General features: G+C 44.6%; 1 protein-coding gene across 2 annotated transcripts in view; it reads right to left on the reverse strand.

The window, feature by feature from the left end:
• The window catches only part of FCHO2 (FCH and mu domain containing endocytic adaptor 2), a 1197262-nt gene that overhangs the window by 1021102 nt on the left and 160218 nt on the right, over positions 1-15942 (reverse strand). For both annotated transcript variants that reach the window (XM_078675272.1, XM_078675273.1), the window contains exon 2: positions 11972-12063. In XM_078675272.1, the coding sequence (XP_078531398.1) occupies positions 11972-12063 (92 nt within the window). The remainder of the gene's footprint in view (positions 1-11971; positions 12064-15942) is intronic.

Consider the following 15942-nt stretch of genomic DNA (forward strand, 5'->3'; position numbering starts at 1 on the left):
ATACTGTAGGGAGTGCCCAGTATGTCAGAGAAACAGCCACTACCGCCCTCCTAGGGCCCCCTTACAACCCCCTTCAGCAGGGTGGGGATGGACATTATAGGGCCCTTGCTCCCCTCCCGCAGCGGTTGTCGGTACGCTCTGGTCCTTGTGGACTACGCCACTCGCTTCCCTGAAGCCGTGCCCCTGCGTCAGCCCACTACTCAGGCCATAGCCAAAGCACTGATCGCTATTTTTGCCCGAGTGGGGTTCCCAAGGGAGATCCTTACGGATCAAGGTACCCCGTTCGTTTCTGCTCTTATGAAACAAGTGTGTTCCAATCTAGGGATAAAGCAGATCCGTACCTCCGCTTACCACCCGCAAACAGACGGGCTGGTTGAGCGGTATAACGCGACCCTCAAGACAACCCTAAAGAAAATGTTGGCTTTAGAAGCCAAAAGATGGGAAGAAATGCTGCCAATGGCCTTGTTTGCCATTCGCTGTAAACCACAAAGTAGCACGGGCTATTCCCCCTATGAACTGCTTTACGGTCGGCCACCCCGTACCCTTCTGGACATGGCTCAGGAAGCCTGGGAGGCAGAACCCGACCGCACACGTCCCCTCCCGGAGTACGTTGAGAATCTCAAAACCCACCTCGCCCTTATCCGCGACATAGTCAGGCAAAACATGGAGAATGCACAAGCCACGCAAAAACGGCAATATGATAAAGGCACCAAACCCCGTGCTTTTGCCAACGGGGACCTAGTCCTCCTGATGAGGCCTTCCTCTGACCAGAAACTGCTAGGTCAATGGCAAGGCCCTAATACGATCCTCCGCCAGGTGACCCCTATCACATATGAGCTAGAGCTGGACCCCACACGGGGTACCACGCAGATCTATCATGTCAACCACCTTAAGAAATGGGAGGGACCTCGTCCTGTCCTAGCGGGTTCACGCCCCCACCCTTCTCTTTCCTTCGAGTCCTGCTTTGACCCCGAAATGACAGGAGACCAGAGACAGAGCCTCCAGAGGGTGCTTCTGCCTTTACAGAACGTATTCTCCTCTTCCCCAGGTCATACCTCAGTCATAGAACACGCTATTCACACTGAACCCGGAAAGACAGTACGTCTACGACCCTACCGGGTCCCGGAAGCACGCAGAAACATTATACGACAGGAAACCGAACAGATGTTGAGTATGGGGATCATCGAACCCTCCCTAAGCGATTGGAATTCCCCCATAGTGTTGGTACCGAAACCGGACGGATCCGTCCGTTTTTGTAACGATTTTCGTGAGGTGAACAAAATTTCCACCTTTGACACCTACCCCTTACCCCGCGTCGACGAAATGGTCGAAAGAATCGGGAAGGCCAGATATATTTCCACCCTCGATCTCTGCAAGGGCTACTGGCAGATACCGTTAAAAGAGCAGGATAAGAAAAAGACAGCCTTTTCCACCCCAGACGGGCTGTTTCAATTTACAGTACTGCCCTTTGGTCTACACGGGGCCCCAGCGACCTTTCAAAGGGCTATGAATCACATCCTACGACCCCATTCTAGGTATGCAGGCGCATACCTCGATGATATCGTTATTTATAGCAATACCTGGGAGGAACACCTAGCACATTTACACGATGTGGTCACCTCCTTAGGCGCCTTTGGGTTTACCATCAACCCAGCCAAAACTACCCTGGCAGCCCAGACTGTGAAATACTTGGGGTACCTCTTAGGTGAAGGAGTGATCCGCCCACAAGAGAAGAAAATAGAAGCCATCCAATCCCTCCCTTTTCCCCAGTCCCGAAAAGACCTTAGAGCATTCCTAGGCCTGCTAGGCTATTACCGCAGGTTCATCCCCAACTTCTCCCAGAGTGCTGCCCCCCTTACAGACTTGTTACGAAAATCAGCTAAAACAGAAGACGCTCTACGACATCCCACTCCTTTATTGTGGCAAGCCTTCAACCAGCTCAAGACCGCCTTAACTTCCCATCCCGTGTTGGTAAGTCCGGACTATTCCCGGCCCTTCATTCTTCAAACAGACGCCTCAGACCAGGGCCTGGGTGCAGTACTTTCCCAGGTGGACTTAGACGGGAACGAAAAACCTATCCTATATTTGAGTCGCAAGTTGTTTCCCAGGGAAATGAACTATGCAGTCGTGGAGAAAGAAGCGCTTGCCATAAAATGGGCTGTCGAGAGCCTAAGGTACTATCTGGAAGGACGAGAGTTCATTATCTACACCGATCATGCCCCTTTAGAGTGGATGGCCCGGAATAAAGGACACAATGACCGGGTCCTCCGCTGGTTTCTGGCTTTGCAACCATACCGATTCCGAACCATACACAGGAAGGGGATAGAACAAGGTAACGCTGACTACCTCTCCCGACATCCTGTGACCCAACCCCGTACAAGAAGGACAGCTAGGGAAGGGGGATGTGATACGGCATCATCCCGTGCCGCCCTGGGACCGCGTCTCCTCAAACACATACGCGGCAGGGAAAACGAACCCGGAGCGTCCCTAGCAACGGCCTTGCCAAACAGAAACCCACCCCTCTGTCCTCTGTTCCAGGAGCCAATCAGGAGAGGACTTGGACCGGAAGCACTTCAACACGACCCCGGAAGGACCTCCCCCTATCAGGATCCGGACGCTGGAAAAGACGGAAGCAGGAGGCACACAGTCGTCGGATCAAGCTCGTGGCAGGAGACCCAGACCGGAGAGGCGACGGAGAAGGCGACCGAGGAAGAAGACGATTGGAGCGAGGACTGGTGGTGTCCGCAGGAGGTGGCTGGGGAGCGGCCCCAACTCAACCTGGAGAGTTGCGGCGGAGCATGTGAGTAACCGAGAACCGCCCCCTGTCGCACCTTAAGTGCAGTGTTGATAGCCCCTGTTTTGTATATAGTCACCCGAGAGGCACGGTACTCCTAGTCCACTGTAATCAATTGTATAGCACGACAGAGCCCTGTACAGCACTTGTGTTTTTGCCCACTCACGGCCCCTCTCACCGCTCACGGTCTATTTCTCTGCCCCGTTCTATTTCGAGTCCGACCTGACCCTTCCTTTCCCCTCCTCACGGTCACTTCTTTCCCTCTCACCGAAACCTGGGTGTTGGTAAACGGTTTAAACCTACATAGTCCAGTGAGACTAACGGCTCCTTTTTCTTTTGTTTATTTCTCCCGGAACCTCCGAGGACCAACCCAGACCGACCAGGGAAGGAACCACGCATCACGCGACCCGGACCAGACCATCCTTATCGTTGAAGTGGAACTGTTTTCCTGTTTTCATTTTCCCCAAACTCTTACGCACTGTATTTGTTTAGTGGCAAGAATAAACGAACATTGCCCACTATATCAGGCCTCCACGCTTGTTATTCCGGCCCGCCAGTCCCACAAGTTCACACTTCCCTACTACATTTGAACAGACGTAACCAACCCCCCAGGCACAGATTCATTCTGGCATTTGGGACAATGACAACGTTAGATGATAAGCACCCCAGAAGAGAGATTAACTGAAGTACTGGGTTGAGGAGTGTTCTGTAGAATATGGCATTTTGTTAGATTGATATTACCCTCTTATGGAGGAAACACATGTATCTCTAGATTTGTCCTTAGCTCTAAATCTACATACTCTTTGGCGATTACTTTAGAAAGTGTACCGTTAGCCACACAAACCGAAGATTAGAGTGTTGACTGAAAATGTTGAGTTGCTTTCTGCCGAGAATTGGCTTTAATCAGCTAGTTGCCCTAGTAAAAGTAAAGAAAAATGTGTTTCCTTGGGTAAGTAACCCCTATTGGCTTACTCTTGGGGGGAAAGTATGTTGTGGTGACTTGAGGCCAAATCGATATTTCTGATTGATACTTCTACCTGCAGATTCCTCAACTTTGAATATCATAGGTGCAAGATTGAATTCAGAAACTTCTGACATAGCTCTTCAGCACCGATAGGGGCGGCATCACTAGAATCATATAGTGCCCACCCCCGGTGACCCGAAATTCTGTTATTTTAGCGCCTTTTGAGTCAGTTAGCTTCTCTCCTCAGCTCTGAGGTGAAGATAGTTTGGTCTCCAAATTGTTTTTTTAGTCATTTCTTAGCTGTGATGGACAGATGTCCATCACAGATCCACACACAAGCTGTTTATGGTGTCCAGGCTCCAAGCATAACTCTTACCATGTGCTCTCTGCCTCCGCATGAGCCCCAAAGCTATGAAAAAGTGGGAGGCAAGGCTCGTTTTTCTAGATAATCGTGGGGGTTGTGAATGGTCGAGGTCGAAGTTTAGAGCTGGAACGAGATCCCAGTCATCATTTTGTTCTTCTCCCCTATCTAAATCTTTGAGGGAGGAAAAGAAGGCGCCATGAAAAGAAGAAACACTCTACTTCACCAAAAAGGTGGAATTAACAAGCTAAGCCACCCCTCCCCCCACCCTCCTCCTAGAACTCCTCAGGCTTTGCCCGTTTTACCTCCAGGAGGACTGATGTAGATATCCATGTCTGCATACTCAGATTTTCCAACACTGGGTGCGGGTTCGGCTTCTTCTCTCCAGTTATGTTTGACCTATTCAGGAGAGCAGTAGTACTCTCTGTTGCCCCTGTTCGCCCAATAGGACCTTTTGACATTTCATCCGGTGCCTACCCCTCGGTGGCGTATGTTTTTTGACTGGTGCTGCCTGGCCCTTTTTCTTGTTTGCCTTGAGCCAATAGCAACAATGATGCCACCTTAGACTCCATTTACGGTGTCACCTCTAGCACCACCTATGAGGACACCAACGTTGCCTGTGGCTCTCTTTACGGTGACACTAGATCCTCCGGTGACACCTATGGGTCCTCCACCCCCACTTCCTCTTCAGCCTCCAGAAGAGAAGTAGGTCCCAAAGGGAGGCTTAATGCCTCTTAGAAGAGTAGCTATACCAGGGGGAATATGTTGAAGCGCAATGCTAGGACACCATCCATATTTTTGTATCGGATTCAGACTAAGGTCTCCAGGGGGAAGTATGTGCAAGGTGCGCTTAGGCTCATAACTCAAAATGCCCACAGCGACCCCAATAATATAATTGGACAGTCAAATACTTTCTATTCTGTACGCAAACACACCACTCTAAATAAGTCACACGGAATGCTGGTCAAGGCTAGCACCCTAGCACTGATCTGGGACATACCCCCTGCCCCGCCCCCATAAGTCCTCCCACCCCGTCCCTATCCCTTCAAGCTAACAAACAGGTCTCTGCCGGATATTCGGAGGTGACCCCACAGGTGCGGCCCGTACTAGCAATGCGCATCAAAGTCTGGGTTTGGCCTTGAAAGTTTCAGATCCTAATTCACCAGGCTCATGCAAGTCTCCCAAAAGGCCTGTCGCTCTGCTCCAGTTTTACTTGACCACAGAAGTCAGAAAAGGTTTGGAAGCATGGGTGCATCTTTCCATGCTATGGTGATGAGCAGTTTGTACTGCATCCTCCCACAGGCGGTGAGGATTTTTGGGCAGCAACAACTTCTAGGTGCAGCGTCTGCTTCTATGCCGTTCCTGATGATAGGCTGGTGGAGCAGCTGCAGTGCTGCAAGATAGATTCTGACCGTGCTACAGAGTCCCTACTTAAAAAAACAGGGACTCCTATGACATGGGTGATGGCGCCACCAGTCCTAGTGGCCCCCTCTGCCATATGAGGATAACAGGCACGGTTGACAACCCCAACCTGGTTGGATGCATCGGGCGAAAGCACCAACAGTCCTAATGGTCTCATCCACCTCTTGGCATAGGTGGGTCAGAGACGCGGCCGATGGCCCAGACAGCCTCAGTTGCAACAAGCGACAGCTCCAGCAGGTTCAGTGGCAACGAGTGAAGCTCCAAACAGTCCCAGTGGCCATCCTCTGGCATACAGTTGTACTGGACACAAGCAACGGCCTCACATCTGTCTAGGGCACCTGGAAACAGCCCACAACTTTAGAGTAGGCCCGACAGGGGTAACCGACTTCTACTGGAGGGTGAATCGCTCTATAGCAACACGAGACTGACTGGTACAGGCATCTCACAATCTGCTCACGGGTATCCACTTGCCAGATTCCCTGCTAGGCCTCGCTCCCTCTAGGGTATATCCTCCTCCTCACAGGGCACACTGGTCTAAGCAGGTAGGCAGAAGGCTGGTGCTCCTGGTACAGGACAAGAGTTCTTGGCTTCCTGGGTGATTGTCCATTACCCAGCTAGGAGACTGCCTGGCCTTGGTCCCCAGTAAAGGTTGCAGCAGATCAAAGTCCTCTCGATCTTCTTTCTCCTGATGAATAGTGCTGTTGAACAAAGTGTGGGACTGGTGCTCCCACCTTTATAGTGGGAATCTAGACACATACGTGATTTAGTGTCTGAGCTTTTGAAATTCGTGTTGCAGATGACAACTCCTTTGAAGTGCTCTCTCCTCTGCCCTGTCAAAGGGACAATCTGCCACAGCAGGAGTGGCTTCAATCTGACAGACCCACAACACAGACCACAGATCACACCTGGATGTCAACCTCTACTGAAATGAGCCACTGAAAGGTTCAAAGTCCTATAGCTTCCTCACGGTCTAGATTCCTTGGTCCACTGTGCCAACCTTATAAGTCTCCCCATTTCGCTGATAATGAGTCCAGGCCCCACTGGCCAGTAAATCTTCCTGGAATCAAACAGACACTTGAGCATGCTATGCTCCCATTTCCCCAGTGTGTGTTCCCACCCCAACCCTCAGGAATGTCAGCAATCCACATCTCCTGTCTTTGGGTTGTCTTCCTCACCTCAACTCCTGTGGTAAACTGCCAGAGCTTTTAGCAATATTTGACAAAACCTAGTTTACATCACCGATGGAACGAGAAGTCATATAAGCGGACAATCTGCAATAAATGTAGACAGTGAAATAAGCGGGATTAGACAACATGATTTGGACTCATTAAAACATGGATTTGTGGCAACACAACTGCAAATATAAAATTTGCAAGGAGGATCTAAACCTAAAAAGCACTAGAGCAAAATAAACTACGTTTTTAGTACTCGAGCAACACAAACGATGTGTAATCCGGGAACAAATGTATAAAATATGCACTAAAAAAAGACAACGGGTTTGCATTTTTTTACCATACACACACAGGAATACTACATTCCAGCATATATTTACGAAGAGCACAGATAAATGCACATTTGCTGAAAGAGATATACCCAAGCTACAACCACGAGCACAGAGAAATACAAACCTATAATCACCCACATATTCACCAGATCACAGTAAGCCATGTGCACTGAACTACAAACATAAATACGCCCAAACTATCCCACCTACATGCACCCACGTGCAAATGTTACTAGATAAGCAGTTACACAAACCAAGAAACAGGGGTTTACCCACAGAGACATAAACAGTCTATAATACATATACAATCAGGCAGCAAACAAGCAGGTGTACACGCAAGAGTCAGATATTTTGACTAAGATTTATTTTATTTTATTTATAAAGTTTATATAGCGCGAACAAGATCCCGAAAGATATCAAAGCGCTTTACAGTAGTATGAAAGAGACGACATGAATGAGGTATCAACATCAATTGGGAAAAGGAACATAATACAGTAAACTGATGAATTCAAACAACAAAAGGGGGTAAAAATATACAATAAAGAGGAGCCATATCAAATGGAGGTAACCCTGGTGATAGCAACAAAGGCAACCAGTCAAGTGAGCTTAGCCACTTAAGGTAGGAGTTTGCTCATCAGAAAACTCTTAGCTTCCATTTTGAACTCCGTCGTCGAGGAGAGTCTGCGTACTTTTACATCATTTTCCATTTCGTGGAAGTGCTTTCATTGTAAAGTATGACGGGTAATTTTTGACCCGGTTTCTCACATTGATGTCTCTAGCTCCTCTTTGCATTCTTTGCAGAAAGCAATCATTTTTTGCTAGTTTTTACCATCACTTGTAAAACCAACAGGGCATGCTTCAGTGTTATAAATAATTGTGCGTGCAATGCATGTAAACAACATTTGTGAATGCAAGTGTTCACAAGCGTTGGCACAAAAAAATATATATATTGGGTTTGCCAATGCTTGTTGGAGAAGTCACCTTCAGATTTTCTAGAAGCATTGTGAGGCTATTAAGAAATGTGCATTAGAGGACAGTTGTCTGCCTGCTATAAATCTGCACTGATCTTTATTAATTAGTGCACCAACCACTACATTCATTCTATTTGCAAAGAATGTCATTATGATTTTGTAGTCAGTATTTAGGAGGCTGATTGGCCTACATTAATTTTTATTTTCGGGAATCTTATCTTTTTTAAGAAAACTTTCAACTACAGCTGCATTAAACAACCGTGGAATATTTCCTCCATTCAATATATGGTTAGCAATTTTCAAAATCTGTTGATTTAAAATACATAAAAACTTTTTTTTTTTTTTTTTTTAACCTGATGCGTGCGGGCCGAATTCCGCCCGTACGCTGGGAATCTGTAAAGTGCATGTTACATGACGAGCTGGGCTCGTCATGAGCGTGCGAGGAGGCTACCTCATGACGAGCCCAGCTCGTCATGAGCGTCGAAGGGGTTAAATCGACAGGGATACCATACTCCCCACACACTTTCCCACTTTCTAAAGATTTAACTACTTCTTGTAAAGTAAATAGTGTAGGTAGGACTTGACCTTGTCGCTGGTCTAAAAAGAAAGATGGCTGCTGATCAATATTCACCTCCTGTGTAGAGCTATATATATGCTTATAATGTCGCCAAAGCATAGCCAGTATCCTTTTTGGATCCGTAATCGGAGTATTTGTCTCTGTATAACGAAGTGACGTGATTGTGTTCTGCACACGTCTTTTGTGCACCTGCCAAGTGATTAAAAAAGAATCCAATAGTGCGGCAGAATTATATCTCTTTGATATACTAGTATATTCTCGTAGGGTCCGATATTTATTTCTCCATAAACCAGTTAGGCTCAGATCTTCCAGAAACTCTGCTAATAACTTTCCTGCTTTAGGCTTTTTTTGCTTCTGTGTATTCGCTGAGAAGTCTAGGTCCGGGCTCTGAAGAAAATTGAAATCCCCTCCTAGAATCAGTTTACCAGGGACTGCCATAATGATAGACATATTTCTATCACGGGATTGGGTTGTCTTTGATACAGGCGTAGATGGTTGATATTGTACTTTTTTTTACCTTCTTTTAACCATGGATTCACACCCATCTACCCTCTTTGTCGGTCTGAAAAACACAAATATCATACTTCAGGTTTTTATTAATGTAAATCACCACGCCTCTATGCGCTGACTTTGCCCTGGAAACGCATTTGAACCCGGTCCAGCTTTGAAATATAGCAAAATATTGTCTTACATCCGTTTTAAAATGAGTTACCTTGAAGCAGAGCTATATCTGGAGAATGACCTTTTATACAGTCTTCAAGAACTCTGATCTTCCGATACAATGGATACTTAATTTCTGAGGTGATTCATGCTTTTTATCAATTAAATATTGATTTATTTTTATCACCAAGGCAAATTTAATATGGAAAATGTTTCGGAGCATCAACGTGAATTAATCTTTATGCTCCAACTTGGTAAAATTATCTTTTCTGTGTGATGAAAGACTCCAGTCTCCATATTGGATCCTCTTTTTAACTACAGACTAGAAGCGAGCGAGCTTTGCCTACTGGCTAAGGACCCTCAGGCAGGTTCACGAAGTGCATCAGAAGGGAGTAACCCCACGAGTTCCGAAGGGAAGTAGGATTAGATGATTGGGTGATAGGGTGGGACTAGGATGGGGGTGTTTGCGGGTCACCCATTGGCTGGGGTTGTAACCACTGATGTATTTATCCACTACTTTTATCAGCTTGCTTCGGAATGCACACCTGTATTACGTTTTTATACAAAATGTATAATTAAAATGAATAAAAACAATTTATAGACTAGAAGCAACAAATAATATAGTTTCCCTGCCAACTCCATGCTTGGCCTTTTCGGTAGGTTAGGGTTAAAAGTTAAAGTTACCTCATTGCTTTAGTCTTATACGCAAAAACAAAAACGTAATATATTGGAAAAATAAAATAATATATTCTTAAAATGTGTTTCATACAGGTTATATCATCTATTACAATTTTTATTCCATACAATTTAGCAATCATTTTCTCTCGTTTATCTAGGAAGCCTATTAAAAATTATGTTTTGATGAGAAATTCCATAACTGTCTGTAAAGTCGTTTTACCATCTTATTATCAGAGGCTTATAAACTGGGTATCTACATAACACATGCTCAACAGTCTCCATTGTGATTTTTTTTTTATGTAAACATGAAGTCTTTCAGAAAGGGATATGCAAGCACTTTTCAATTTTCATGCTCCTAACAAAATTGTTTACAACTGCCTTTCAGCTTTTGATTTACCCAATTCTAGACATTTTTACCATGCCAAATTCTTTGCTCACATACCATTCATACAACAGGCTGCCTAGCAGGTTTCCCTTCCCATGCATTCTTTACGACATTACACACGCACACCTAAAATAATTTGTACAACAAGCCACAATCCTTTCTACCTTATTCTAAATCGAAACACATAGCTAACTCTAGTAAACAATGCTTGTGCCTCCCTAATGCACATAATCTAAGAGATTGTCATACTACTGACCACACATGAAGCTTCACACACGAACTTTACCACAATTAAGTCTAAATCTGAATGTCCCTATGAAACCCACAAAGGAGCCCTTAATGTTAGTCCAGGTATCAATTACACCACTTTTTCAGAATTTAAATCCACAAAAGTCATTAGTGAACTTTGAGGAATTGTGTGCTTGAGTATTCTGGTATAAGGCCCAGTTAAGATTGATCGAGAATGTTTTACACAAACAGGAGTGTCACTGCACTAGTATTAAAATCTAAAATACATGTAAACTGCTGTAAAGTCGTCTGAATATTTTTACTTTAATAAGCCTGTTTGGTGTGATCATGGAGCATTACAATTCAGTACCTGAATCTGCATGTGACTGACATGTCACATTTAGGGTGGCCACATTACTTCACATACATCAAACAACAAGTAGGGAGTCATAGCCCTTCCGTTAACCACCTATAGTTATCTGTATCAGGTCAACTGCATGAATTGGAGCAAAATTTGCAACTCTCAGAATGCACCAGTGTGTCATATAACAAGAGGGGTGTGCACACTATTAAGCTTATATGGAGAATTGTATATTGGCGTTTGCATGCATCAGTTGTACGAATGCTTTTGTTTTACAATAAATATATCTTGTTCATAATGCTGACAATGTCTCTTAATTTAGTTTTCCACCTTTGAAAAGCGGTTCCTAATGCCATTTTGTAACTTAGTTGCCACACACAATGTGAATGTTTTTGTCCTGCTGTCTATTGAAATGTAATTACAATTCTAGTATTTCATTGAAGATTTGCAAATTGACCCAAATGGCCATTAACAGCTGCTGAACCACATTGAACCCGATGACCTTGTAGTCAGTGCACAAATACTGAAATTCCTATGCTATCACAGCTAATGCCCAATAATTCGCTTTATTTGTCACAATAGGGGTTGTATCTACCAGCACTGACAGTCAAGAATACAAAGCCTACAATAACCTGGAAAAGAGCTGAACTACTATGCTCAAGTGTGATACTTGAATACATTTTCCTCAGGCAATTTCAAACTAGTAATTCCGAAATTGGCCAGAGTGACATTGTATAACCATGTTGGCAATGGGAAGAAAGACATAGAATGTATGACTTTTGTGTTCGAATGGTCTTACTTGGAAAATAACATCTAAATATGCCAATCAAATTTCCCAAGATACACAGTTCGAGTATTAGACATTAAAGAATATTATTAAGGTAAGGAGATCCAACTACAGATATCCATGTATAACATGTTGACTCGATTGGAGAATGTTTTTGCAATATAATATGCAACCATCAATATCTATCACTAAAATCATACATAAAGTACCATTTTGTGGTTTAAAGTACTCATTTCTAAATACGGTGCAGTAATCTAAAAACCATTAAAACATACACACCTTTCCCGAATAAATTCTGATAACTCCTTTGTTATTATCTGCCCATGCTTCATGTTGTGATAGAGGACATCAAAACCAGTGTTCTTTTCTCCCTGTATAAAGTAAACATTTGACACAGTTACCGTTTTCTACAATAGAAATGTCAAAATAGTTCAAATTAAAACTGTACAGTAAAACGAAAATAAAAGGAATGTTGCGAAATACAAGATGCAAGAGATATCAGAAATCATCCACAGAACATATAGACCAATGTCTCTAGTGCAAACTATTCATCCAAAACCACATTATAGAAAACTGACTGAGTTTATGTTTGTTGCAAGAGGTGGCTGACTTTGGATGGACTGTATTTATTCTTATAAAGGAGATTCACACATAGTCCCTCTTATCAGAAGATATTACGTTCTTATAAGAAATGAGCGGGATAACTTCCTACTTGATGTTGGCTATTGAACACTGGCTTATAGAGCAAAATGGTTAAAAACTGTTCTCCCAAAACGTGCAGAGTTTAGATAACCAGATTTATTCTGTATGCGAGGCCACTTAACTCTCATTCAACAGCAATATAAGTTACTAATTTCTTTCACTCTGCTGTATCTGTTGGAGAAGCAGGACAGTATTTCTAAAAGTTATGCTTTTCCACAACTTGATAGAGAAAAAAAGGCCATATAGTTGAACGCATTTATGCAACTTACCAAATCATACAAGATGATTCAAATCAGCACTTCAAACTACATTGTACATGAGTTTGATGAAGCAATTAAACTGCGGAATCCCTACTTGACATGCAAAACCAAATATTTACAACTTTTAAAAAGAAACAGACAAACATGCGCAATTAGTGCTTATTCTACGTTGTAGAGTTTAGAGTTTGGTGAAATAGGTCCAAATAGCTTAGTTACTGCATTGTAAAACCATTACTGAGTAGACAGGATAGAAATTGTTCATTTGAATAACGTACATTTGTGTTTACTAAAATTCCATGGTTTTCTCTTAAAGTGAAAAGTAATGTGACAGTGATGACTCATGCGTGGGAGTTTTACGAACTAGTTTCCTTTGGATAATGAGATTTTATATATATATATATATATATAGACTATCGAATTTCTGAATTCTGTGATAATTTGAAACTTTGAATGTTGATTTCGAATTTCTCTTCTAAGTAAAATAATAACTGTGACACTCATCTGAAGATGGTGTTAGGTTACCATAGGTGTGGAAATATGTAAATGTGTAGATATGTAGATAGCAATCCATGTATATACATGCATAGGAATAGTTAATGTAAATCATGACCTATTGTGTGAGGTTTTCTCTGACTAGCACTACTATCAACTTACATACCCACCAGATGGTGCCTTTTCTTTCTTTGTGTTTCTGCTTTCCCTTTGTGTGTATATACACCTTGTATTGATTTCTTTTTTGCTGACCTACTAATCTGTAGGAGTACCCTTCTGTCCAGCATTCCATAGAATAACAGCTCTCATTGTTCATGCTGAATTCGAATATTGAAATGTGAATGATCTCTACACGAAGGGTAACAGCACTCTTTCAATGTGTCTAATGACTTTTGCTGAGATTTTGCCCTGTTTGTTTGTAAATACACTTGTAAATATGGCATTGTACCTAATAACATAGGACACTAGCCGATCCACGGCTTTATTTTCTAACGTGAGAACAGTCACGTTTGTATTAGATAAGTTCCCTACTTGGATAGAACACCCTTCCAATATGGCGCCCGTAGTGGCCACAGGGAGGTGTAGTCCTATGCTTATGTCAATGTCAGTACTCAAGACTTTGTTTATTTTAATGGGACACATGATACTGACTAGTGACACACTGACGAAGGCTCATGCCGAAACGCGTCTGTGCTTACATGTTCCCCTTGAGTAAAGTTTTTTTGCTTGACTCTCGGACTGCGAGTGCTGCATTCTTCCTGTGTAACCAGGGGAATTTTGAGCGTATATATATATATATATATATATATATATATATATATATATATATATATATATATATATACATACATCACACGAGGTTGCCCCAGTAGAAATACCACACCCGAGGAGAATCCTCCATCATGCTGGCAACAGTGAAACTGGCCCCACCTTTCATCAAGTTCAAGCGCCAAACATGTTTCGGACTGGGTCGTCCTTGATCACTGGCAAAATAAGCAAAGCAAACGGCAGCAGATTGTTGGAACACCTGCCTTCTTTATTGGAAAAGCTCCCGCCCCACTGGGCGTGATTTCCAATCAGCAAGTGCTGTGTGCCACTAAGCACTCTGGTACTGGCAGTCCCAACAAGTATCATACCACAGTGGGTGCTGCAGTGCGCCTTGAAGTAAGTCTAGTAAATACCCTAGTGGGGTGATGCGAGGTGTGGGTGCTCGAAGCACTGATGATTACAAAGTCCCGCATGGTTGGGCCCCCCGGTCCTGTTGAGTCTTCGAACCTGGAGACTCTGGAGCCGATGAAATCACGGCGGGGCATTTCTGCGGCCGGGCCGGCCGCTAAATAAACATCACACGAGGTTGCCCCAGTAGAAATACCACACCCGAGGAGAATCCTCCATCATGCTGGCAACAGTGAAACTGGCCCCACCTTTCATCAAGTTCAAGCGCCAAACATGTTTCGGACTGGGTCGTCCTTGATCACTGGCAAAATAAGCAAAGCAAACGGCAGCAGATTGTTGGAACACCTGCCTTCTTTATTGGAAAAGGTCCCGCCCCACTGGGCGTGATTTCCAATCAGCAAGTGCTGTGTGCCACTAAGCACTCTGGTACTGGCAGTCCCAACAAGTATCATACCACAGTGGGTGCTGCAGTGCGCCTTGAAGTAAGTCTAGTAAATACCCTAGTGGGGTGATGCGAGGTGTGGGTGCTCGAAGCACTGATGATTACAAAGTCCCGCATGGTTGGGCCCCCCGGTCCTGTTGAGTCTTCGAACCTGGAGACTCTGGAGCCGATGAAATCACGGCGGGGCATTTCTGCGGCCGGGCCGGCCGCTAAATAAACATCACACGAGGTTGCCCCAGTAGAAATACCACACCCGAGGAGAATCCTCCATCATGCTGGCAACAGTGAAACTGGCCCCACCTTTCATCAAGTTCAAGCGCCAAACATGTTTCGGACTGGGTCGTCCTTGATCACTGGCAAAATAAGCAAAGCAAACGGCAGCAGATTGTTGGAACACCTGCCTTCTTTATTGGAAAAGGTCCCGCCCCACTGGGCGTGATTTCCAATCAGCAAGTGCTGTGTGCCACTAAGCACTCTGGTACTGGCAGTCCCAACAAGTATCATACCACAGTGGGTGCTGCAGTGCGCCTTGAAGTAAGTCTAGTAAATACCCTAGTGGGGTGATGCGAGGTGTGGGTGCTCGAAGCACTGATAATTACAAAGTCCCGCATGGTTGGGCCCCCCGGTCCTGTTGAGTCTTCGAACCTGGAGACTCTGGAGCCGATGAAATCACGGCGGGGCATTTCTGCGGCCGGGCCGGCCGCTAAATAAACATCACACGAGGTTGCCCCAGTAGAAATACCACACCCGAGGAGAATCCTCCATCATGCTGGCAACAGTGAAACTGGCCCCACCTTTCATCAAGTTCAAGCGCCAAACATGTTTCGGACTGGGTCGTCCTTGATCACTGGCAAAATAAGCAAAGCAAACGGCAGCAGATTGTTGGAACACCTGCCTTCTTTATTGGAAAAGGTCCCGCCCCACTGGGCGTGATTTCCAATCAGCAAGTGCTGTGTGCCACTAAGCACTCTGGTACTGGCAGTCCCAACAAGTATCATACCACAGTGGGTGCTGCAGTGCGCCTTGAAGTAAGTCTAGTAAATACCCTAGTGGGGTGATGCGAGGTGTGGGTGCTCGAAGCACTGATGATTACAAAGTCCCGCATGGTTGGGCCCCCCGGTCCTGTTGAGTCTTCGAACCTGGAGACTCTGGAGCCGATGAAATCACGGCGGGGCATT

The sequence above is a fragment of the Lissotriton helveticus genome, chromosome 2_1, assembly GCF_964261635.1.
Source record: "Lissotriton helveticus chromosome 2_1, aLisHel1.1, whole genome shotgun sequence".
In the NCBI taxonomy this organism is placed as follows: Eukaryota; Metazoa; Chordata; class Amphibia; order Caudata; family Salamandridae; genus Lissotriton; species Lissotriton helveticus.